General features: G+C 44.2%; 1 protein-coding gene across 1 annotated transcript in view; it reads left to right on the forward strand.

The window, feature by feature from the left end:
* DIS3 (DIS3 homolog, exosome endoribonuclease and 3'-5' exoribonuclease) overlaps positions 1-27,052 on the forward strand; it is an 80,540-nt gene that overhangs the window by 48,239 nt on the left and 5,249 nt on the right. Inside the window, 7 exon segments of the mRNA XM_030200620.1 lie at positions 1,537-1,601; positions 3,785-3,869; positions 4,633-4,760; positions 13,217-13,303; positions 14,388-14,544; positions 23,231-23,445; positions 24,301-24,469. Of these exon segments, the coding sequence (XP_030056480.1) occupies positions 1,537-1,601; positions 3,785-3,869; positions 4,633-4,760; positions 13,217-13,303; positions 14,388-14,544; positions 23,231-23,445; positions 24,301-24,469 (906 nt within the window).

Below are 27,052 nucleotides of genomic sequence, written 5' to 3' on the forward strand. Positions count from 1 at the left end.
GTTATATATTGTACCTGTTGCAGTGGAGGACTAAGTGACCTGCCCAGGATCACATGGAGTTGCAGAGGGAATTGAACCCAGTTCCCCAAGATCTCAACCCACTGTTGACCATTAGGCAGCAATGGCAATCAAACTCAGTTTCCCAGTCCGCAACCCGTTGCACTAACCATTAGACCACTCGCTCTGAAACAGTGGAGGTACAAGAGGATCCATACCATTCAGTGCTTCCATATTAGACAATCTATAGCTCATCCTCTCAGACAAAAACATCACTATAGAAATCTCTTGAGATACAGGTGACCGCCAAAGAGTTGTAGAGGTCATTGGCTTCTCTACTAGATCAACCCCATTGTTGACCTTGGCACTTTTTGAGGAGTGAGTGCTTCTCTTGTGAGGCACAGGTTCTAGTAACAATACAGGTGTGGCTGTGGAACTTCCCTACAAAGGACGAAGAAGGCAGGAACTTTCACGTTTGTGCTCCCAGGACATGATTCACAAAACTCTGGAAGTTCTCAGGGGAAAACATCAGAACACTATGAGCCTGATGTTTAGGGGGTGCATGGAGGGCAATTTGTAACAGGGTGCCTGGTAGGCACCTATCCTGTAAAGGAAAGTGGGTTCTTACTTTCCTGTATAGTAGACTACTGTAACCAGCAAATGCATGTGTTTGCTCTTAGACGTGTTCACTTATACCAGCCATAGAGTTGATGTAAATGATAGTGCCTAAGTGCTGCATGTGCGTGTGCATATTCTATAAGGTACACATGTGCGTGTGCACGTATACATGTGTATATGGTAGTATTCTAATCATTCACACACATGCTCATGACACACAAATGTTCGTGCCTTCTTTATAGAATTACCCTGTTGGTGCATAGTTTAAGCCTCAATTTTCTTATTGTCATTACCAGACCAGTTCAAACAAATGGGTTGTGTTTCCCTGCCAGCGGAAATATTTTGAATCTTTTTCCCTATTTCCCTATATGTCTGGAAATTTATCCTATATTTTTCTTTCTCCATCAAATAAGGCAGACATCTGGACTGAAATAATGCAGCAGCAGGAAAAGAGGCCAGGGGAGCGGAGGAAGGAATGAACAAACAGATGTATGCAAATAAACAGACTGATCCTCAACAACTGACAGTTTTTCTTTTTTGGAAATAAGCTCTTGAATTATAGATTTAATCAGTCTTGTGCTTTTATAATACATTGTGTGTCCTGTTTACTAAGCCACGCTGTAGGCATGCTAGTGTTTTTAGCACGCTAATGCTAGAGACACCCATATATTCCTGTGGATGTCTCTAACATTAGCACATTCTAAAAATGATAGCTCACCTTAGTAAACAGGGCCTTTTATTAAGGAGAGTACCTTTAAGTTTTTTTGATAATTCGACAAAATGAAGCTTAATTTTGGCTGTGGTAAAACCGCAGAATTATATAGGTCAGTGTTTTTATGTTATCCTCAACTGTTTTGTATTTGGAGAAACTGTGTTGTATGCTTCCTGGCTAAATGTGGATTGCACTAAATCCTTTTACAGAGGATTGACATGGTTCCAGATCTGCTCAGCTCCAATTTGTGCTCCCTGAGGTCTGATGGAGACAGGTATGCCTCATCAGCTTTTCATACCTTTTTGGAAGAGTTTGAGGGTCAACAATCACAGTGTAGGTGATATGTTTTTATTGGACTCTTTGATAAACTTTCAAGGATAACTCTCATAGGTTTGTCACAGATTTATTGAGTTAGTCCAATAAAAAGATGCCACTTTCAACTTATTGTTTGTTAGTCCTAATTTCCACGTATCCAAATGGATTAACATGGCAATAGCAATTCTTTCTTGAAAGATTTGGAGATAACTAATACACAAAGAAGTAATTATAATATATAGTTTCACCCATATATACCAATATATGCGTACATAATGACTGTGAAAGTACAGATGTCATGACAGATTTCTGCTTGCTTATATGTGACATTTTGTGTAGGCATGTTCTGGGATGTTATTGGGGAAAAGTTGCAGTTTATGCACATGAAGGGCAAGTCTGTAACTGCATATGTAAGTGCACTGCACACTGTTTTATAAGAACGCAAGTAAGTGTTTTAGTGCCTAACTGCACAAGGGACATACGTGTGAGCGGAGCATGGGTGAGACATCAATGTTTCTTCACTTAGGCACATAACTTAAAGAATGCTGCATGTTACCCGCATTACATGTTGCACTTAGATGCACCCATTTCCTCCTACAGTTGACTTGGTGTAAGTGGGCATTAATTAACAGGCACACCAATGTGGGTTTATGCTAGTATTTGGTAACAGAGACTTGATGCTCAGATACCATTACAGAATAGGTGCTCCCTGCACAGCAGTGGGGTGCCCAATTCTAGAACTACCTACATAAAATATTCACCTGTATTTTATGCATGTATATTTACACCTGCTCACAAGCTTATATAAATGTATAGGAGTTTCTTTTGCCTGTGATTCCTGCAGGATTTGTGCTAGTATTTTATAAGGACAGGTACGTGGTTATGCATCTTTGTAGAACAGAGGCCTTTTTGCCCCCTCAGTCCAGGTGATCAGTTATGCAATTACTCTTCAAAAGCCCTATACTAGTATCACACAATTTAGCTGCTTCTTTTTTATAAATGCGCACTTGCATTCAGGTGGGGACTTCAAGTCAGGGAATGAAACATAGGAAAATAAAGGCATATAGCATATCCAGACTGCCTATCCATGCCATCTACTATCTTTTCCTCTTCCCTAGAGGGCCTATGTACCTGTCCCAAACTTTCAGTGACTGTTTTTGTCTCCACCACCTCCACTGGGAGGCCGTTCCACGAATTCGCCATCCTTTCTATGAAGAAGTATTCTTTCAGCTTTCTTCTGAGTCTGTCCACTTTCACCTTCATTTCATGCCTCCCTCATTCCAGAGCTTCCTTTCAATTGAAAGAAACTCACCTCCTGTATATTTATGCAATGGAGGTTGTGGTGTTGAAAGGAGCAGTCAGGGCAGACATTTCACTTCTCCCACATGAGTTGTATAAAGGAGCCTTTAGAGGGAGTTAGAGCTTGGGAGCGAATGAAAACCTGGAGCAGAATCCCAAGGATTGACAGGGGTTTTAGTGTTCCCTAGGAAACAGGGCAACCTCCTAAAGAAAGAAGCTTCTAGTTTCCCTAGACTTAGGGTTATCATATGTCCAGGTTTCCCAGGACATGCCCTCCTTTTTAGGGGACTGTCGGGGGTCCAGGTCTTTTTTACCAGCCTGCCCCTTTATCCAGGTTCCTGGGCAGGCTGGCCTTCTCCCCCCCATCCCACCGTAACCAGCCCCCTAATGAAACTTCAAGCGGAGGCCTCATGACACTTCCGTGGAAGTCTTGCAAGGCTGCCGCTTGAAGTCTTGGTAGCCATTTTCAATAAGCAGCAGTGAGCTGGAAAGAGTGGGGTTGCCACTAGACCACCAGGGACGCTGCACCACATAGACCAGTGGGAGAAAGAATATTATTAGGACTGCTGCCTAGAAGTTTTAATTAACATCTAAAGTTAAGGGAAAAAAAAATTTGGTAGAAGAGTTAAGCACTGGGAAGAAAGAGAGTATAGGGAAAAGCAAGGAAGTGCAAGCTACTCATTTGCTGTTTTACTAGTACTTGAGTGAAAAACTCTCAGATAACAGTATATCGGAGTAATCAGCACAGCCGATTCCCAAAGCCTGTCAGATAATGGGGTTTCTATTGTATGTAATTATTATAGTTTACTAATTATGTATGTGTGTGTGTTTTATTTTTTTTAGACTTGCTTTTTCCTGTATATGGGAGATGAATCACAATTCTGAAATTTTAAGTACTAAGTTTACTAAAAGTATTATTCGCTCCAAGGTTTGTAACTTAAAATTTTATTCATTTTTTTAATGGAAAATGTTCTTATAGTTGATAGTGTATCTCAAGTAATGAAGCACCCTACAACAACTGAAGATTGAAAAGACTTTAGGGCTTTGCTTTGGTGTTCCAGGAAAATGAGCAAATTCAGTATAATTAGGACATAAACTCTATAGCTGGGGGAGAGAAGAGGGGAAATGTAAAGGAGAGAGCCTAGTTCCCCGCTGAATTTCAGTGCATGCTACCCAGTGGGAGATTGCAGTTTGATTTATGATTCCCGACTCTTTAAATTAAAATAACTTCTTTGGTTGGGATAATCAAATGCTAACCTGAGTGCCATCCTCATGTGTTATTCAACTGATAGATCTCAGCATGCTATAGCCTGCGAGTTAGAAAGGAAAGCAGGAAGGCTGCATTGAATGGTTCTGACTCATGCCCCAGTCCCTCCTTTGGGCATCCAGATGTGTTGCCATGGCTCCTCCATGGTAAGCCATAAGATTCAGATACTTAATTGTTGAGAGAGTTCACTGGAAAAAGGGGGAAAAACATGTGGGTTAAGGATAACAATTGATCAGTATTTGCTGATTACACAACTGTGCTTATGCTGTTCACAGCCACTTTTCTCATAACCTAGAAATGTTCAGCAGTCAAAAATGTTTCAATTTCTTCTTTATTAGTTAAATGTACAGATCAATTGTAGTAGCTTAGTCTGTACTATGAGTATGGATTTATTATAATGAATCATTTGATTTTGTTTCTGGAGGCTTCCCTTACATACGCTGAAGCACAGATGAGAATTGATTCCACAAGCATGAATGATGACATTACCAAGAGCCTTCGGGGACTGAATAAATTAGCAAAGATTTTGAAGAAGCGCCGAATAGACAAAGGGTAAATCTCTGTGCCAAAGTCAGTTATCAGGCCTTTTGCCACTATAGATAGGCATTCTCCATGTCTCTACATGCTAACACTGGATTTAGAATTTGTATACATATTTCATACTCGGCATCTGTGTTCTTCTAAGGTGTGCAAAGGGAACCTTGGCACCGCTCATTGCAGAGAAAGAAGGGAGTAGTATACTAATCGTTCTGTACATCTTGCATAGTATGTGATTCCTTCTGCATTGATTGTATATGTGTTTTCTGTAAAGAAAATAATATATAACAGGTGTATGGATGGATCATTTGATTAAGCAGTGCAGTTTTGACTAAGTTGTAGGTCACATGACTTTTTAGAAAGTCAGTTTTCAAGAGCAGTTGTGACTCTTGGGGAAATTCTGCTCCAGAACTTACGGGCCAATATTCAGTTGCTCAATATCTAGTCAAATATAACAGGATAATTTATTCAGAAAACTAGTCAGATAGGTTTAGGAGAGATGGGGGGGGGGGATTGGAAAGACTTTTAACAGATAACTGGATGGTGCCAATATTCTGCACTAACTTTAAGCTACGCTGCAGAGTGTCACAGATGCCTCCCATACCTATTTTTATGAGCCCATATTTTTAACTTAAAGATTTAGTATATCATCCTCTAAAAAGTCTGACACAGTATTTTTAAAATTCGGCATATTTGCCAAAACAAATATAATCATGGTCTTTGATTAATAATTAAGTAAAACTGCAAAACAAAGTCTTATTGCACAAAGGTGCAGAATGTTTATTTATTTATATTTGTTGTTTATCACAAGCAATGGGCATTTGAACTCCAAGGTGTTCCCATCTTCTGCTACCTCCAAGCCCAGCCTCTCAAATCGCTCTCATCCTTTCCTCCTCCCATCTGCCTGCTTCATACTTTCTTCACCCTCTATCCAGATTTTCCCTTTCACTCTTATTCCTCCTCCCATCTCTCCCCATCACACACTTCTCCACTCCAATCTTGCATTGGCTAGTAAGGCTGATGATATTATGCCCACAATACCAAATTCTGTACAGATTGTATGAAATATATGGGAGAGGGGAATTATTCTTTTCTCGGACTTTCCTTATAACTCATATTTGGAAAAACTAAATATGAAAGTGCAAAACCCTTAAGAGAGAAACTTCACTGGCTCCCACTTAAGGAACGAATTGCGTTCAAGATCTGCACGATGGTACACAAAATCATTCACACAGACGCCCCAATCTACATGCTAAACCTCGTAGATCTACCTCCCAGAAACGCCACAAGATCATCCCGCAAATTCCTCAACCTCCACTTCCCCAGCTGCAAAGGACTAAAATACAAGGTGATGCCTGCCGCTACCTTCTACATGAGCACGCAGTTATGGAATGCACTACCTACAGACCTGAAGACAATCAAAGAAATAACTATCTTCCGCAAATCTCCAAAGACATACTTCTTTAACAAAGCCTACAATGAAAACAGATAACAGATAACCTCACCAATCCAATCAGTTATGAAAACCCACCCTCTATAATTACCCTAATCTCTCCCTTCCTTCTTCTCTCTTACCTTACTTAAACTATGCAAAATACTACTGTATCTAAGATCCTGGAATGACAATGTTAACATAACCATGTAAGCCACATTGAGCCTGCAAATAGGTGGGAAAATGTGTGATACAAATGCAATAAATAACATCCCAGACCATGTGATTTAAAGTCTGATTTAGCATAGGTCATCTAGATTGGAAATGGGACATTCAGGTATTGACATTAACACTTTGCAGAATATTTAACAAAAGACTTGCTGAATGTGGTAGTGGGGGAGGGGGTTGTAAAATACCTATAAGGCCACGGGAGATACTTCTGTAGTTAGTGGCACGTGCAGCAGGAACATACACTATACAAAGAAACATTTTAAAGAAGAGCAACATCACTTGGTGCTTTGAACATAGATATAGCTGTTTTTGCAAACTTCATGTGTAAGTGCTGGATTTTACAAAATTGCATCCATGGGAGGCCCATTAATGAGTTGAGCTTCAAAATTTTATCTTTCAGCTTTTTGAGATTGTTTTAAACACCAGTAACCACTATTGCTCCTCAGTCTTTCCTTCAAAGCACAAGTCCAAAGGAGTAATTAGCTGACATATAACTTGAGCTGGTGTAATTTCTGAGGGGTATTTTTGTTTTTTTAAGTATGCGTGTACTGCTGTTGCAAATTGGAAATACCTTTCTGAGTTTATCCTTCTAATAGAGGATAGATTCAGGCAGAGGTGCTCATCTTAGGCTTTATAGCATAGTGTTTTATTTTCTTCAGTAGTAGGAAATTGTGATCAAACAGGAAAGGTATATGGAAGCATTAAATCAGGGGTCCCCAAGTCTTTTTCCAAGAGAAGAACTACATAGAACATTTCAAATTATGAAGGATTGAGAGGGTCTCCATTGAAGTTCTGCTGAAAAGTTTGGCCCTTTTGATGATTTACAATGCTGGGGAAGAAGGGAGAAAAGGATTCAGGGTGATTCTCAATTTTCAAGCTGTTAATACTGTTAAATCTGGGTACAAATGAAGAACATGGTGTGGCCAAGTAGGACAGGCTCCTGCCCAGTTAAACCATGCTGTCCAGGCCGGGAGCAAATATTCCATGGCACTTAACCGGAGAGTGTCACTGAATATCTGCACAGACTGCTGCGGCACACTTCAAGTAGTGCTTGAGAGTTCTAGGCAGACCCAGAAGTTATCTGGGCAGTCTGATATTCAGTTCCAGTGCCCAGATAACTATCTGGGCAAGTAGGACCACACAAATAGTCCATATCTGGATAACTTCCACCAGCTGAAGAAAACCCAGATATTCAGTAATGGAACTCAAATGACAGCCGGTGTTGAATATTTGGGTTTAATTCAGCCTGCGATAGCCAGCATTTATAATAACCTCAGATGATCACATAAAAATATTCCTTTTACTCTTTCCCATTAGCACCAACCTCTGCCTGTTTCACAGATTGTGCCTGACCGATCTGTCACCAAAGAAGATGGTGACCATAGCAGCATGGTCTGTTGCTACCAAGACCAGAGGCAACTGCGCTAGAGAAGGTTCTTTGCATCTGATGCTGCAAGGTCAGAGAAGGAACAGCAGAGTTCCACTCTACTGGCAGCTTCGATCCAAGTTAGACATACTAGGCAGCATTTGATTGGATATTGGGGTGTAAAACTACAGAAATTTTAAATGTGAAAAGAATAAAAGCAGCTGTTTTCTTTTTATGTATCCTTGGCATATGTGTTTCTTTGTACAAAAGCTGAGTATAAACTTACTCCTTAAACATTAGTTTGCTTTTTACAGTAAGTTTAAATGTGACTACACTTTTAGGGCTGAGTTTACCGAAAGGCATTGCCAGGTGCTAGCACATTAATTAATGTATTCTCCAAGGACAAGCAGGCCATAGATATTCTCACTTCTGGGTGATATCATCCTACGAAGCACAGTGAGGACGCTGCCTAGCGTATTCAGCCATTAGAAAATTCTAGCAATGTTCCACCACACGAGCACAGGTTCCTCAGTCTGGTTTTTTTCACGGAGCTGTGAGGTTGTGTCTTCGAGGTCTCTCTACAGGTTTTCCTCTTATTTCTTCTTAATTTTCTTCAAAAGATTATTTTTAGTACCTTCCCTTTTATTTCCTTAGGTTTTCAGCTCTTAAAGTTTTCTTTTCTTTTCGTGTGGCTCTTTAGACCCCTTTTAGGCCTAAGCACTGGCCTCAATTTAAACCTTGCCCCTTTTTGTCACTCAAAATTGAGGAGTTTAATTTAGCCGTAATTCTTTTCTCGATGTCCAAGAAGTCTTTTTTTGATGTCCAAGAAGACTCCTGGTGGCTTCAAAAGGTGCACCTAATGCAGTTGGGTGATCTTTGTAACAAATCCGCACACTTGGTGCATCGGGTGCCTAGGGCCTGACCATGAGCCTGACTCTTGTTCTTTCTGTTTAAAAATGCAGTTGAGTACACAGAAGGTACATCAGGTCCAGCAGGAGAAACATTTTGGCTCCTCAAAGGCTTGCCCATTGACATTGGCACCAGAAGCATCAACCTTGATGACGGCTTAGACTTCACCTACCACTGGGAGTGCACCAGCATTGAGGAAATCTCCACCTCCCTCGACATCGAACACAGATAGTAGGCCCCCGGGACCGGTCAACACCGGACGTGGCACTGAGGACGGGTACAGGTTCAACGTCTTCCTCATCGGCACCGAGATGCTGAGCATCAAGGGAAGCCAAAGAAGCGTAAGCATCGGTCCTGTTCGAAGCACAGTGCCAGGGCATTGGTATTGCCAGTATCTGACAAGTGCCGGCACCAAGAGGATTGCTCCCCCACTTTGGTGGAGGTGTCCATGCACCAGTCTCCAATCAGCCAAGTTCTTGCTTCCGGTTTGGCACTGGCTTTCTCTCTGGCTGACTGGCTTTATCTCTGGCTGACTGGCTTTATCTCTGGCTGACTGGCTTTATCTCTGGCTGTCCCTGAACCAGCTCCCCATCCTTTTCCAATACCTGCACTTGATGAGAAGAACCAGGCCATGCTTGGGGAGGAGCTAGTGCAGATGTTTCAGCAGCACACTACTCGGGCATCAAAGGCACTTGCACCAGCTGCAGCTCAGCCTCAGCTCCTTCCTGAGGCCCCCATTTTGCCTGTGGAGCAGTCTTTAATGCCGGCGCCTCAACAGGTGTTGACATCAACACCCACCCATGCAGTACTGCTCTCTGCATCGGGGTGGAAGTGTCCCTGAGGTCTGAGAATAGGGCTGTAGCTCGGCACCCTCTGGGACATGGACAGGCACACTCGCACTACCCATCCAGAGTATTGTAAGACATCTGATTTGGACTGCTCATGGGAGTCAGAGGAGAAGCCACATGACCAAGACTGAGCTTCTTATCTTCCCCCTAAACCAACCTCTTCTCTTCCCCCATTCTCTATTTCTGTGGATAACACACTCATCCTCCCTGTCTCATCAGCTCGTAACCTTGAGGTCATCTTTGACTCCTCTCTCCTTCTCTGCACATATTCAGCAGACTGCTAAAACCTGTTGTTTCTTTCTCTATAATATCACCAAAATTCACCGTTTCCTTTCTGAGCACACTGCCAGAACCCTTATCCCACACTCTTATCACATCTCGCTTAGACTATTGCAAGTTGCTTCTCACAGGTCTCCCACTTAGCCATCTCTCGCCTCTTCAATCTGTTCAAAATTCTGTTGCATGACTTATATTCCGCCAGTGTCGCTATGATCATATTAGCCTTCTCCTCAAGTCACTTCACTGGCTCCCTATCCATTTCTGCATACAGTTCAAACTACTCGTATTGACTTATAAATGCATTCACTCTGCAGCTCCTCAGTACCTCTCCACACTCATATCTCCCTACACTCCTCCCCGGGAACTCCGTTCACTGGGTAAATCTCTCTTATCTGCACCCTTCTCCTCCACCGCTAACTTCAGACTCTGTTCCTTTTCTCTTGCTGCACCATATGCCTAGAATAGACTTCCTGAGCCGGTATGTCAAGCCCCATCTCTGGCCATCTTCAAATATAGGCTAAAAGCTCACCTTTTTGATGCTGCTTTTAACTCCTAACCCTTATTCACTTGTTCAGAACCCTTATTTTATCATCCTCACTTTAATATTCCCTTATCTCTTATTTGTCCTGTTTGTCTGTCATAATTAGATTGTAAGCTGTGCCGAACAGGGACTGTCTCTTCATGTTCAAGCGTACAGCGCTGCGAACATCTAGTTAGCGCTATAGAAATTAGTAGTAGTAGTAGCTAGTAGTAGTACTTCTTGTCAGAGAGGTTGTGTGGAGTCCCTTCTGATGCCGTCCCACCTCAAGAGACGTAAATCTCCACCTGAGAATCTGTCCACAGGTTTTGTAAAGAAGATGGCTTCGGCCATCCCATGTAAGTTGGAGATGGAAGAGGGGCCTAGGGTATAGATGTTATCTGTCCTAGACTATGAATGTCCTCCCAAGGAAGGGGTCACAGTTCCATTACACCCTATCCTTAAAGATGTGCTCTTGAAGAATTGGGAATCTCCCCTCTCAGTGCAAGTTGTATCAAAAAAATGGGATACTCTGCATCATATCCAGAAGGGTCCCGAATTCGAGAGAGCGCAATTGCCTCACCATTCCAGGTAGAGAGGCTTCGACCCTGGACTCGTTTTGGAGGAAACTTTCAGGCTTCGATGCTTATTAATTGCATCCAGACCTACCAGCTCTGTATGAGCATATACTTTGTCTTTGGTGTGTAGTATGCTTAGTCTCATGGATTGTCTCCCTCAGGAGCAGGCCACTGAAGTGCAGGACATATCTGTCCAGGGCCACGTATGACACCTTTGATATTTTGGCCAGACTCTCCTTCTATGGGTGTGGGGATGCATAGATTCTGATGGCTGTGCACCTCTGACCTGAAACCAGCAATTCAAGCGAGATTAGCGGACATACCTTGTTGAGGAGATAATCTTTTTGGTGACAAGGTAGAGGAGGTCACAGACCAAAAAAACATACTGGCACCAAGAAACATACTGACACCATTCAGTCCCTCTCTCAGCAGCCTCCAACTACGTCATCCTCCACTAGGAAGTTCTCAAGTGGGCCTAGGCGGCAAAGCTGTAACTTTCAAAGGAGTAGGTTCCACCACCTTCCCGCTCTACCCAGCTGTGGCCACATCAGTCCTGACCACAGAAGAACCAGCTGACTCCCCAGTCAAAGCAAGGGACAAGCTTTTGATTGGCTTCAGGAGAGCATAGCCATAATCCAAGTAACTGTCCCAGACAGCCTACTGGTGGGAGGGAGGCTAAATTTTTTTCCAGCAAAAGCGGCCTCTTATAACCACCAACTGGTAGGTTCTTCAAATAGTCCATCTCGTTACGCAATTCATTGGCATCAGAAACCGCCAAATTGCCCACCGAGAGCATCTTACATCAGCTCTCAGCACAAGCAGATACTTGTAGAGGAAATCACCCTTCTACAGGCCAATGCGGTTGATCCCGAGCCACTAGAGGAAGAAGGGATTCTATTCCAGGTACTTCCTTATGCCCCCAAAAATGGGGGAATTTTGTCTTATCCTAGACCTAAGAGCTCTGAACAAATTTCTGGTCAAAGAAAAGTTCAGGATATTTTCCCTGAGAACCCCCTTCCCGATGATTCAGTAGAAAGATTAGCTATTTTCTCTTTACTTGAAAGATGCTTATACCCTCATTTTGATACCTCCCAGCAACAGGAAGTATCTCAGATTCCAAGCGGGAAAACACCACTACCAGTATAGTGTTCTGTCTTTCGGCCTCACCTCCACTCCCAGAGTCTTCACCAAGTGTCTAGCAGTAGTTGCAGCATAGCTACGCAGACTGGGAGTTTGTGTTCCCCTGCCTGGACAATTGGCTATTCAAGAGCACATCGCAGGAAGGAGCATAAGAGTCGATGCAGAGAACTGTTCGGGTGCTGGAGCTCCTAGGGTTCGTCATCAACTACCCAAGTCTCACTTTCTCCCGATTCAACGATTGGAATACATAGGAGCCTTGCTTGATACGTGCAAGATCGGGCTTTTCTGCCCCAAATGAGAGCAGATGCCTTGATAGTGCCTGCCTCGCAAGTCTGAAGCAACAAGCAGGTTGCAGATCAACAGATGTTGAAATTATTAGGCCACATACATTAATATGTATTATTTACTAAAGGTTCCTTTTACTTATGGTGTATTACACTTTAGTCAATCTAGCACTTAATCTGAAAACAACTTCTCAGGGTCTGCCTTATAGATGTGGTTATGCTTTGTTGAAGGAGTTCCAATCTGGATAAACACAGAAGAACTCCCAGTTTACATAGGTTTCTAATGTTCATGTTTATTGTTCATACTTGCTGTTCCGCCTTTTCTGGTAAACAGGTCAAAGTGGTTTACATGTACCGTAATAAAGCAAAGCCAAAAGATAGGACAGCACTCAGTCATATCCATAATAGATTTACTTAAAAAAATAATAAATAAAAAAGGAAGGGGTTGGGGGAAGGGGAGGTTGCTCATTCCTTCAGGTCAGCTGAATGCCCACTAATAGCTTTGATGTTAGCTTCAGAACTTAGTATAAGAACAGTACTGGGCAGACTTCTATGGTCTGTGCCCTGAGAAAGGCAAGGACAAATCAAACTCTGGTATACATATAAAGTATCACATACCATGTAAAATGAGTTTATCTTGTTGGGCAGACTGGATGGACCGTACAGGTCTTTATCTGCAGTCATTTACTATGTTACTATATTAAGAACAAGCCATGGTGGTGGTAGCTACTTTTAAGTACTTTGAACACTAATCTCTGCAAGAATAAAATATAAATCGGAGGGGCCTCAATATATTTTAATTACCGTCTGAATTTTTGTTTTAATTCCTCTCTGATGCTATAAAGAAGCTAATGCCACTTAACACAATAGGAATTCTTATTTTTTAGAGCGTTAACACTTTCTTCACCAGAAGTCCGCTTCCACATGGACAGTGAAACTCATGATCCCATAGATCTACAGACGAAGGAACTGAGGTCTGGTATTTTGTATTTCTTTGTCTCAAACCCTCGCTAGTTTTATTATTTTGATTTCTTTTGTATGAATGAGAAAGTGGTAGGATTGCATTTCTAAAGCTAATCATGTTTTCTATAATTGTTTTGATAATTTGACAAAGTTAATTTCTATGGTTCATATTATTTTTGAAAAATGATCTGCGTGAACCACTGACGTCCTTAGATTGGCTTTGATGATTTGTGGTTCCTCTCTAAAATTATTTCAATAAACATTTGCATGCAAGTTTTATAAATGTATTTGGAAAGAAATGAAACATTTATGGAGGTTTGCCTGTATCGATGCAAAGTCCATGGGTGCTTTTGCCCCAGTTCTGAAAGTTAAAATACAAGCATACTTTCCCTTTTTAAACTGCCCCAGGAAAAAGTAATCAGGGAAGTTTGTAGTGCTTTTTCTGTGGGCACTTCTTCCCATGCAAAAACATAGATTTGAACATGTATTTTAAGTGCATATTTTCTTTCACCAATTAAATACACTCTTGGGAATGCTAGCTTCTTGTCAAAGTATGCATGTTGTTGGTCCTTGCATCACTTTTACCTGGGTAAGGAGAGATCAGTTTTTGGACATTTAGCTTACCTGGATACATAGTTATTTTACCAGTGTAGATGTCTTCTCAAAATGGTTAACAAGCATTTAAAAGTTGTACATTTTGAAGTCTTCTAAGATCCCTTCCTCAGATTTTGCCTGACGAAAGGACCTTAGCCTTGAAAAGTTGTAAACTTTAAGCATTTGCTGGTCTTCTGAAGAGTGTCTACTCTCGACTACATTGTTAAAGGGAAGGGACACTGACTCTATTCAGGAGTATTCTGATTTCTGATATGTAAAATAAATGTACACACTAGAATGCCTTTATCAGAGGCTTATACTGTTTTGAAGATAAGTCAAAACGTTTAGAATTTCTCATAATTCTTAGTTGATTTCATGCAGTTCTAAAGACCTTTTCTGAAACCAACTTTCTGCAGCTAGTACGAAAAGATTGTATTATCTCATACACAATCTTGTCATGGTCTTATCTCTTATTCAATATTATATGTGTTATATATTTAGGGAAACAAATTCCATGGTTGAAGAGTTTATGTTGCTTGCCAATGTCTCTGTAGCAGAAAAAATTTATGATGAGTTTTCAGAATGCGCACTACTGCGAAAACATCCTGCACCTCCGCTCTCCAATTATGATATCCTTGTGAAGGCAGCAAAGTCCAAGGTAAGTTTCTTCATACTCTGTAGTATGTTTTTTTTCCATTGGGAAGTAAAAACACTCAGTTTTCTTTTAGTCCAGGAAATACTTAGAGACCAACTGTTAAGACGTTTTCTATTGATCTAAGAAAAACTATGAATGCTTTTGTTTTAATCAGTATTGTAAAACGTTCTGATTGATGTTAATACATAAGTACATAAGCATCACCGTGCTGGGACAGACCAAGGGTCCATCGAGCCCAGCACCCTGTCTCCGACAGCGGCCAAAAGTGCAAACAATTTGTCCTGCCCATCCCAGAAATAGCGGATTTTTCCCACGTCCATTCAATAACATTCTATGGCCTTTTCCTCCAGGAAGCCGTCCAACCCTTTTAAAAATTCTGCAAAGTCAACCGCCTTAACCACTTTTTCCGGCAACAAATTCCAGAGTGAGTTGAGTGAGGAAACATTTCCTCCGATTCGTTCTAAATTTACTACACTGCAGCTTCATCGCATGCCCCCTTGTCCTAGTATTTTTGGAAAGCGTAAACAGACGCTCCACATCGACCCTTTCCATTCCACTCATTATCTTACCGGATAGCATGGTATATTAAATTCAATAAATAAATAAATGCTTTTGTGTGTACCTGGGGCAATGGAGGGTTAAGTGACTTTCCCAGAATCACAAGGAGCTGTAAGTAGAACTGGACCCTGGTTCTCAGGCTGTTGCACTAACCTTTAGACTACTTCTCCACATAAGTTATACCAAAAATATATGTTCATCTTCTTGTTAGCTCCTGCAAAGACATCTGAAAAGATGCTTCTCTTGTTACCCCTTTTTTTTTTTTTTTCAAAATACTCAAAATTTTAATCGTTTATTTTTAAGCAGAGCAATTCCCAGAAAAATGAAATATTGAAAGTTGGCTTTATCTAAAATAATCTAAATATCTTACTCTGTGTTCCCATCCCCCAGTGCTAGCCATATGTTTTTAAATGCTGTGTTTCTTTGACATATTAATCCAGGCCTGGTTTTACCACATGGCAATGCAAGAACTTAGGCTATTTTGTTACCATTCATAAGGGTTCATTTTCAAAAGAGAAAAATGCTTAAAGGATGGCATAAAGCACCATTTGGACATTTTTCTTCCCAAAACATCCAAATCACTATTTTTGTAACCCATTTTTAGACGTTTTTCTATGCAATCCATCAGCAGTGCGACCAAATCACAAGGGGGCGTGTTGAGGGTGGGTGTTTCTAACACTTAGTGTTTTTCTGCCATAATTGAACAAAACAAAAATGTCCAGGGCTAAAAATTGGACATTTTGATCTAGACCTGTTTGAATAACAACTAAGCCACAAAAAAGTGCTATAAATGACCAGATGACCACTGGAGAATTTTATATAGAATTATAAGAAATGCTAGAGACTTTAGTGAGATAAAACAATTATTTGTCCTTAAGAGTCTGCAGCAGGAAATGTTTTCTGTAAATCACACTGGCAATATGATGGAAGAAAATATTTTTAAAATGTTGAGAAATTATTCTCCGAGGACAAGCAGGCTGCTTGTTCTCACTGATGGGTGACGTCCTCGGCAGCCCCTCCAATCGGAATCTTCCTAGCAAAGTCCTTTGCTAGCTCTCGCGCGCCCGCGCGCACCGCGCATGCGCCGCCGTCTTCCCTCCCGAAACCGGCTCGAGCCGGCCAGTCTTCTTTCGTCCGCACTCGGTACGGCTGTGTTTTTGTCGTGTCGAGCCCCGGAGAGTCGACCTCGCGCGTCCGTTGTCTAAATCGACGTGTTTTTTCTTTGGAAAAGTTTCTTTTCGTTCGGAAAGTGCTCCAGAAACCCCCTTGGGTTTCGTTTGCCCCTTCCCGTATTTCCAGTTTTTGCCCCGGTAAGTTTTCTTTCGTTGTCGGGGTAGGCCTCTTTTCGGCCTCGGTCGAGATTTTTCTCCCTTAAATTTTTGGTGCTCCAAATTCGTCATTTCGGATTTTGACTTCGCCGGCGTGATTTTTCCGCCCATGACATCGAAGCCTTCCAGCGGCTTCAAGAAGTGCACCCAGTGCGCCCGGGTAATCTCGCTCACTGATAGGCACTCTTCGTGTCTTCAGTGTCTGGGGGCCGAGCATCGTCCCCAGAACTGTAGTCTGTGTTCCCTCTTACAAAGGCGGACTCAAGTAACGAGATTGGCCCACTGGAACATTTTGTTCTCGGGCTCTTCGTCGGCATCGGCACCGGGGTCATCGTGTGCATCGACGTCATCAGCGTCCAGACCTTCTTCCTTGGCTGCCAGTGCATCGAGGCATCGGCCCTCTGCATCGGCGCCGAGACATCGGATAGCTGCATCGACGTCGGTGGTACCGGGACCTCGTCTCCTGATGTCGTCGGACGGTGGTGCATCGAGTGGAGTGCAGGTGAGGGCTGTCCATTCCCCTGCTGGTGGCGGTGAGCCCTCGGGTGGTTCTCCTCCTACCCTGAGGGCTCCTGCGGTACAGCCCCCCCGAGACCGACCTCCTTCGGCCTCGGCCCCGAGGAAGCGACGGCTGGATTCTACGTCCTCCTCGTCGGTGCCGGGGAGCTCCGGTGACATGCTTCGGAAGAAGTCGAAGAAGCATCGACACCGGTCCCCTCCCCGCGTCGGCACCGAGAGCTCTGGGTCGCCGAGGGAGTCGGCACCCAGCAGGCATCGGCACCGAGAGGACCGCTCACCCTCTGTTCAGGAGGTGTCGATGCGCTCCACTCTGGACAGCCCGGAACAGCCTCCACGCCCGGAACAGGTTCTGACGTCGACGCCTGCATCGACCTCCATGCCTTTCTCTGCAGCCGCTCTGAACGAGAGCCTCCGGGCCGTTCTCCCAGAGATTCTGGGAGAGCTGTTGCGCCCTACCCCTCCGGTACCGGCGGTGCTTGCGCCTCCGGTACCGTCGAGCGTGGCGCCGGCTGGCCCATCGCCCGACGTCGGTACCGCGTGCGATGCCGACTGCGGCCACATCCCAGGAGGGCTCCCCGACTACGTCGGCGGAGGGAGCTTCGCCGATGCGGGCGAGGGAGTCTACCTCTCGACGCCCCCATCGTGGACGTGGCTCCATGGAGTCGAGCCGGGCACGGTTGCAGACGCAGGTCCGTGAACTTGTGTCTGACACCGAGGGTGAGGCCTCGTGGGAGGAAGAAGAAGACCCCAGATATTTCTCTGACGAGGAGTCTGAGGGTCTACCTTCTGATCCCACTCCCTCTCCTGAAAGACAGCTTTCTCCTCCCGAGAGTCTGTCTTTTGCTTCCTTTGTCCGGGAGATGTCTACGGCCATCCCCTTCCCGGTGGTTGTGGAGGACGAGCCCAGGGCTGAAATGTTTGAGCTCCTGGACTATCCTTCTCCACCTAAGGAAGCGTCCACTGTTCCCCTGCACCATGTCCTCAAAAAGACATTGCTGGCGAACTGGACCAAGCCTTTAACTAATCCCCACATCCCCAAGAAGATCGAGTCCCAGTACCGGATCCATGGGGACCCAGAGCTGATGCGCACCCAGTTGCCTCACGACTCTGGAGTTGTGGATCTGGCCCTAAAGAAGGCTAAGAGTTCTAGGGAGCATGCTTCGGCGCCCCCGGGCAAAGACTCTAGAACCTTAGACTCCTTTGGGAGGAAGGCCTACCATTCCTCTATGCTCGTGGCCAAAATTCAGTCTTACCAGCTCTACACGAGCATACACATGCGGAATAATGTGCGACAGTTGGCGGGCTTGGTTGATGCTCTTCCCCCTGAGCAAGCCAAGCCTTTTCAGGAGGTGGTCAGGCAGCTGAAGGCGTGCAGAAAATTCCTGGCCAGAGGAGTTTATGACACTTTTGATGTTGCGTCCAGGGCCGCTGCTCAAGGTGTGGTGATGCGCAGGCTCTCATGGCTGCGTGCCGCCGACCTGGAGAATAGACTCCAGCAGCGGATTGCGGACTCGCCTTGCCGTGCGGACAACATTTTTGGAGAAAAAGTCGAGCAGGTGGTAGAGTCTCTCCACCAGCGGGACACCGCATTCGACAAGTTCTCCCGCCGGCAGCCTTCAGCTTCTACCTCTACAGGTAGACGATTTTTCGGGGGAAGGAAGACTGTTCCCTATACTTCTGGTAAGCGTAGGTACAATCCTCCTTCCCGACAGCCTGCGGCCCAGGCTAAGCCCCAGCGCGCTCGCTCTCGTCAGCAGCGTGCGCCTCAGCAAGGCCCCGCGGCTCCCCAGCAAAAGCAAGGGGCGAGCTTTTGACTGGCTCCAGCAGAGCATAGCCGACATCCAAGTGTCAGTGTCGGGCGACCTGCCAGTCGGAGGGAGGTTGAAAGCTTTTCACCAAAGGTGGCCTCTCATAACCTCCGATCAGTGGGTTCTGCAAATAGTCCGGCAAGGATACACCCTCAATTTGGCCTCCAAACCTCCAAATTGTCCACCGGGAGCTCAGTCTTACAGCTTCCAGCACAAGCAGGTACTTGCAGAGGAACTCTCCGCCCTTCTCAGCGCCAATGCGGTCGAGCCCGTGCCATCCGGGCAAGAAGGGCTGGGATTCTATTCCAGGTACTTCCTTGTGGAAAAGAAAACAGGGGGGATGCGTCCCATCCTAGACCTAAGGGCCCTGAACAAATATCTCGTAAAAGAAAAGTTCAGGATGCTTTCCCTGGGCACCCTTCTCCCCATGATTCAGCAAAACGATTGGCTATGCTCTCTGGACTTAAAGGATGCCTACACACACATCCCGATACTGCCAGCTCACAGACAGTATCTGCGATTTCAGTTGGGCACACGCCACTTCCAGTACTGTGTGCTACCCTTTGGGCTCGCCTCTGCGCCCAGGGTGTTCACAAAGTGCCTAGCTGTAGTAGCAGCGGCACTTCGCAGGCTGGGGGTGCATGTGTTCCCATATCTCGACGATTGGCTGGTGAAGAACACATCCGAGGCAGGAGCCCTGCAGTCCATGCAGATGACTATTCGCCTCCTGGAGCTACTGGGGTTTGTGATAAATTACCCAAAATCCCATCTTCTCCCAGTGCAGAAACTCGAATTCATAGGAGCTCTGCTGGATTCTCGGACGGCTCGCGCCTATCTCCCAGAGACGAGAGCCAACAACTTGTTGTCCCTCGTCTTGCGGGTGCGAGCGTCCCAGCAGATCACAGCTCGGCAGATGTTGAGATTGCTGGGCCACATGGCCTCCACAGTCCATGTGACTCCCATGGCCCGTCTTCACATGAGATCTGCTCAATGGACCCTAGCCTCCCAGTGGTTTCAGGCTGCTGGGGGTCTAGAAGACGTGATCCACCTGTCCACGAGTTTTCTGGAATCCCTGTATTGGTGGACAATCTGGTCCAATTTGACTCTGGGACGTCCTTTCCAAATTCCTCAGCCACAAAAAGTGCTGACAACGGATGCGTCTCTCCTGGGATGGGGAGCTCATGTCGATGGGCTTCACACCCAAGGAAGCTGGTCCCTCCAGGAACGCGGTCTACAGATCAATCTCCTGGAGTTGCGAGCGATCTGGAACGCTCTGAAGGCTTTCAGAGATCGGCTGTCCCATCAAATTATCCAAATTCAGACAGACAACCAGGTTGCCATGTACTATGTCAACAAGCAGGGGGGCACCGGATCTCGCCCCCTGTGTCAGGAAGCCGTCAGCATGTGGCTCTGGGCTCGCCGTCTCGGCATGGTGCTCCAAGCCACATATTTGGCAGGCGTAAACAACAGTCTGGCCGACAGATTGAGCAGGATTATGCAACCTCACGAGTGGTCGCTCAACTCCAGAGTGGTGCGCCAGATCTTCCAAGCGTGGGGCACCCCCTTGGTGGATCTCTTCGCATCTCGAGTGAACCACAAAGTCCCTCAGTTCTGTTCCAGGCTTCAGGCCCCAGGCAGACTGGCATCGGATGCCTTCCTCCTGGATTGGGGGGAAGGCCTGCTGTATGCTTATCCTCCCATTCCTCTGGTGGGGAAGACTTTGTTGAAACTCAAACAAGACCGAGGCACCATGATTCTGATTGCTCCTTTTTGGCCGCGTCAGATCTGGTTCCCTCTTCTTCTGGAGTTATCCTCCGAAGAACCGTGGAGATTGGAGTGTTTTCCGACCCTCATCACGCAGAACGAAGGGGCTCTTCTGCATCCCAGCCTCCGGTCCCTGGCTCTCACGGCCTGGATGTTGAGAGCGTAGACTTTGCCTCTTTGGGTCTGTCAGAGGGTGTCTCCCGCGTCTTGCTTGCTTCCAGGAAAGATTCCACCAAGAGGAGTTACTTCTTTCTGTGGAGGAGGTTTGCCGTGTGGTGTGACAGCAAGGCCCTAGCTCCTCGCTCTTGTCCTACACAGACCCTGCTTGAATACCTTCTGCACTTGTCTGAGTCTGGTCTCAAGACCAACTCTGTAAGAGTTCACCTTAGCGCAATCAGTGCATACCATTACCATGTGGAAGGTAAGCCGATCTCGGGACAGCCTTTAGTTGTTCGCTTCATGAGAGGTTTGCTTTTGTCAAAGCCCCCTGTCAAGCCTCCTACAGTGTCATGGGATCTCAATGTCGTTCTCACCCAGCTGATGAAACCTCCTTTTGAGCCACTGAATTCCTGCCATCTGAGGTACTTGACCTGGAAGGTCATTTTCTTGGTGACAGTTACTTCAGCTCGTAGAGTCAGTGAGCTTCAGGCCCTGGTAGCCCAGGCCCCTTACACCAAATTTCATCATAACAGAGTAGTCCTCCGCACTCACCCTAAGTTCTTGCCAAAGGTCGTGTCGGAGTTCCATCTGAACCAGTCAATTGTCTTGCCAACATTCTTTCCCCGTCCTCATTCCTGCCCTGCTGAACGTCAGCTGCACACATTGGACTGCAAGAGAGCATTGGCCTTCTATCTGGAGCGGACACAGCCCCACAGACAGTCCGCCCAATTGTTTGTTTCTTTTGATCCCAATAGGAGGGGAGTGGCTGTAGGGAAACGCACCATATCCAATTGGCTAGCAGATTGCATTTCCTTCACTTACGCCCAGGCGGGGCTGGCTCTTGAGGGTCATGTCACGGCTCATAATGTTAGAGCCATGGCTGCGTCGGTAGCCCACTTGAAGTCAGCCACTATTGAAGAAATTTGCAAAGCTGCGACGTGGTCATCTGTCCACACATTCACATCTCATTACTGCCTGCAGCAGGATACCCGACGCGACAGTCGGTTCGGGCAGTCAGTTCTTCAGAACCTGTTTGGGCTTTAGGATCCAACTCCACCCCCCGAGGGCCCTGTTTGTTCTGTTCCAGGCTGCACTCTCAGTTAGTTGGTAAATTTTTTAGGTCAATCTCAGTTATGTCCTCGCCGTTGCGAGGTCCAATTGACCATGGTTGTTGTTTTGAGTGAGCCTGGGGGCTAGGGATACCCCATCAGTGAGAACAAGCAGCCTGCTTGTCCTCGGAGAAAGCGAATGCTACATACCTGTAGAAGGTATTCTCCGAGGACAGCAGGCTGATTGTTCTCACAAACCCGCCCGCCTCCCCTTTGGAGTTGTGTCTTCCCTTGAACTGTATTGTCTTGCTACATACTGAACTGGCCGGCTCGAGCCGGTTTCGGGCGGGAAGACGGCCGCGCATGCGCGGTGCGCGCGAGAGCTAGCAAAGGACTTTGCTAGGAAGATTCCGATTGGAGGGGCTGCCGAGGACGTCACCCATCAGTGAGAACAATCAGCCTGCTGTCCTCGGAGAATACCTTCTACAGGTATGTAGCATTCGCTTTACTGGCCCACAATAACAAAAGATGTGAAAACTTAGATTAAGTCTTGATCAAGATGCATTCTAGCAAAAGATGTTTTCCCTCAATACAAGAATGTAATGCAGTGCTTTACAGCTTCTTACTCCTTAGAAGTAGTGGCAGTAGATTTTACTTTTCTGGAACCAGAAACAAGGTGGTGTAGAAAATGTTAGTTATCACTGACCTTTTACCCATTATGTAGTCACAGACCAGCTTGGAACCAGACGGTGTTAACTACAGCAAAAGCATTGTACATGCATTGGATAATTGATTTGGTGCACCCTGCCATATTCATTCGGATGAGAGGAGAAACTTCAAAACTGTGATAATTAAAGAGCTGTGTCAGATATGTGAAATAGTAAAGAGCAAACAACACCACATCATCCCAGTAGGAACTTCACTGTCCCACTGGCAGTAAATACTGCTTTGGTTCATCCCAAATGTCTGTCCGGTGGAGAACCCACCTATGGTTCTTAGCATCAGTTTATTTTCTATCTTTCTGAAGTGTAAAGTTTTTGACTATTTCATTATTCCTGTTGAATCTTTAATCTGGAGGGCTTTATCCTTCTTTAGTTGTTCTCTGTTGAGCAATTTATTAGTTCCTAGGGGAGTTTTTCTTTTTAATTGCCTCTGCTCTTCTGCTTTGTTATGGTTAAATATTGCCTGGCAGGACAGCACAAACCCAATATCCTACCTACTAATTTTCTAACTTACCCTTAATGCACATTAGTAAATGGAGCCCTTTTGAGTAAGAGCTTTGTATTCTTTATTGTGGCCATATCCCATATGATCAAAAGTCCCTTCATCCTTAAATTCCCTCTTCAGTTGTCCTTGCTTTATTTGTACTTCACATATATCAGTGTGATGCCTGCATGGTTCTTTGGTGACAGTCAGTACAGTAGCACCCAAATATACCTGCCTTTCTTGAATAGAGGCTTCTGCAATTTTATCAACATAGCCAAGTTTATTTCTGTTCTCACAGGACTTGGAGATTAAGACTGATTCTGCCAAGGCCCTGGCGGACTCTTTAGACCAGGCCGAGTGTTCTTCCTTCCCGTATCTGAACACACTGTTGAGGATTCTGGCCACTCGCTGCATGATGCAAGCAGTCTATTTCTGCTCTGGAATGGACAGTGATTTTCATCATTACGGTCTAGCTTCTCCTATCTACACACATTTCACCTCACCCATTAGAAGGTAATTAAGTTTCTGAAATGATATTCTAAACTAATAATTTTGCTGTCCCTTCCCCAAAGCTTGCCAAATCAAGCATGAGCAGAGGGAAGGGTACAAAACGTTCTATAGTTTGCATGATGACAGACTGATAAGGAAATAAAACCAGTTCTGTGCTTTGATCCCCATACTTCTATATATGTTCTAAAAATTAATGGAGAATAAGAAATTATAACTGCCACCTAAGAGTAAGTAGATTACACTGAATGGTTAACTGTGACAAGACAGTAATTGCATGTTATCTCTCTATTCTGTAAGCATTTCCAAAAGTATTAATTACAGACAATTGACTACATGAAAGCAACACTGTCGCATCTTTACTGTCTTTACACCTGCATTATATTATTTCTTTTGCCTGATTCTTAATGGCAGTCCAGGGCAAACTGGCATAATTTTGCAGAGTTGTGCTTATTTTTTTTCCAGGACCTGTTCTGATACTATATCTAAGACCGCCCTGGAGCTAGTCTGAAAGCCAGTTCTTAAAAATGCCTTCTTCCATGGCTGTAAATCAAATTAAGACTTACAAATTTTTTTTAGAAGAGGAGATGTTAAGGCAGTATAGATATGAAGGTATTGCTTTCTTGAAACATTAGTTTATAATTTATACGTTTGGAGGCTGTATTTAAGATTTACACAACAGATGGAGGGGATCACCTCCTCAGATTGGTGAGGATATTTACAAAAAAAGTCTTCAATAAAGTAAGTAAAGTTTCAGTTGGCTTTATAGTTTTGCTGTAAATAGAAACACTTATAGGGCGTAACACCGCTTTTTGTGTGTTAAGTTTGCATGCATTATGCTTTGTCTTGTAATTTCTCCAGGTATTCTGATATAATAGTGCATCGGCTGCTGGCAGCAGCTATAGGAGCAGATTGTACATATCCAGAACTGATGGATAAACATAAGTTAGCAGAAATATGCAAAAATCTCAATTACAGACACAAAATGGCTCAATATTCACAAAGAGCATCCGTTGCATTTCACACTCAGGTAAGCAGTGCAGCAGAGATGGTTGCTTCTGGAGAATGCCATCTTAGAAACTATTGGTCACTTTTAATGGTCAAGCACTTAAAAATGTATTGTAAATATTGAAGACTGGCAGAAGGTAAGAGAGGACGATGAAGAAGAGACAGTGGATAGAAGGCCTAGTTCTCCGACCGAGAAAAGAGAGAGTGATTTGGGATCATGGAGAAAAAGGCTGGGCTGAAGGTAAAGAGAGACTGAGAGACAAGCAGAGCTAGGGATACAGATGTAATTAAGGCTTTTGTTCTTAAGTGCTTGTAAATTGCATATTTAAATGCTTATTTTCCAGATAATTAGGAGTTTTTCAAGGGTACAAAAACTGCATTTATCAGTGTTTTCACACCACATATACTATTGCTGGTACTTTATGCTGTTATTTGTGAAGAGACAAAATTTTAAAAAAACAAAACACTTCAAGAAGATTCTAGATATCTTTTCCAGTGGAAACCATTATGTATGCTTGTATCATTTGGGATTCATCAGTGCAGTAAAGACACAAAAACAGAAGCATACAAGATAAGCCAAGATTGGGATGAAAGAGTACCAGAGGACTGTTTTTTCTGGTGTTTATCTGATAAATCTGTTTTTGCATCAGGGTTTCTTATTGGTATTGATCAGTTACAACCTAAATTGGAAGACCTAGACATAGTATGCAAGTTTAAGGTATAGAATGAAGGGGTAAGAGAGCGCGAGCATAGACAGGAGAGAGAAAAAACTGAAACGGCCCTGAGCTTTTGAGAGGAGAAGCAAATCAGAGGTGAAAGAAAGAGGAGTATCATGAGGTTGAGAGAAGCTAGAAACAGACTAAATTGTGGAAGAGAAATTGAGGGAGTACAGTTTGGTGCAGTTCAGGTGAAGGGCGCAGGCTGCTAAAGAGAGAATAAGGAGAAAAGGGAATCGAAAAATAGGTTGGGGGTGAGGGGAGGAGACTCTGGAAAATGAAATAAATTATGATAAGATTGAGAGACTGTACAAAGGAAAAAAAAACAGAGACTGCTAAGAAATGAGATGAACAAACAGCAAAATATTGGTAGAGAAGAAAGAGAAAAAAAGCAACATAAAATGAACAGTGGCATAAATCCAAGTCATAGAAGTATGACAGATAAAGACCTGCATGGTCTATCTAGTCTGCCCAACAAGATAAACTCATAGCATTTGCATACTTCATCTTGATCTGTCCTTGCAATTTCGAGGACACAGACTGTAGTGTTGGCACTGGACTTATTGTCTACCTACTGGCGTTGCCATTGAAGCCCACTCCAACCCAACCAAATCTGCCTTGGCCCCTTTTTTGTGGAATAACTTTCATTTGTATATAAGAGCTGAGCCTTTGTTAAAGAATTTTAAGATAGCTTTGAAGACTTATTTCTTTTCTATTATTTTGTGCTTCTCTGTCAGTGACGCAGTTGTACTTGAAGAGGGTGTAGTACTTAGGTAGTTACTTTACTTTCTTTGGTGTGATTGTTTCCTATTCTATATAATTTTTGGCATTCCTTTTTCTTTTTCCCCATATGTTTTTAACTATTTTGTAAATCACTTTGACTTATTTGCTAAAAAAGGCAATTCTTCAAGTGTAAATAAATATAAACATAGCCATAATAGGGGCTTAGACTGTAGAACCTAGTGTGCCCAGCACTGGCTTTATTTCCCAATTATTGGAGTTGCCATCTAAGCAGCCCTAAGTTTGTTTTGCTTCCTTTCTCTTTCCATATAGAAATCCTTTTTGTTTATCCCATGCATGTTTGAATTCTGTTACCGTTTTTGTCTCCACCACCTTCCCCAGGAGGGAATTCCAGGCATTCACTACCCTTTCTGTGAAAAAGTACTTCCTGGCTTTAATCGAAAGTCAATCCCCTCACCCCCTACAACTTTAATTCATGTCCTAGTTCTGGAAAAGGTTACTCTACAGGCACACTGCTGGGTCACGCCCTCTGCTGATGGGTAATGCATCATGGGAACTCTAATAATATACGTCTTGTCAGGTACAGGATGTGACCCAGCTGTGCACCTGAGTATGACCTGAAAAAGGCACCATACAGGTGCTGAAACTGCTTTGGAGGCTAGGAACAGGTATGGATGAGAGTGAAAGTATGGGGAAGAGAAGGGGACAATATGCTGTATTGTAGACACACTGCTGGGTCACGCCCTCTGCTGATGGGTAATGCATCATGGGAACTCTAATAATATACGTCTTGTCAGGTACAGGATGTGACCCAGCTGTGCACCTGAGTATGACCTGAAAAAGGCACCATACAGGTGCTGAAACTGTTTTGGAGGCTAGGAACAGGTATGGATGAGAGTGAAAGTATGGGGAAGAGAAGGGGACAATATGCTGTATTGTGTTATACACTGCTTTTATTTTGCAAATACCACAGATGGTTCACTGTGGGTTACAAAAGAAAATTCCTACGTATTAGACAGAAATTATACAGCTAACAATGTAATCAAATTTATTCTGTAAATAGAAATGCCTTATATGCCTTTCTAAAGGTAAAGTAGTTTGTCAAGACCCAAAGCTGTAGAGGTAGCATATTCCATACGGAAACTGCT

Source organism: Microcaecilia unicolor, chromosome 4 (assembly GCF_901765095.1).
Source record: "Microcaecilia unicolor chromosome 4, aMicUni1.1, whole genome shotgun sequence".
In the NCBI taxonomy this organism is placed as follows: Eukaryota; Metazoa; Chordata; class Amphibia; order Gymnophiona; family Siphonopidae; genus Microcaecilia; species Microcaecilia unicolor.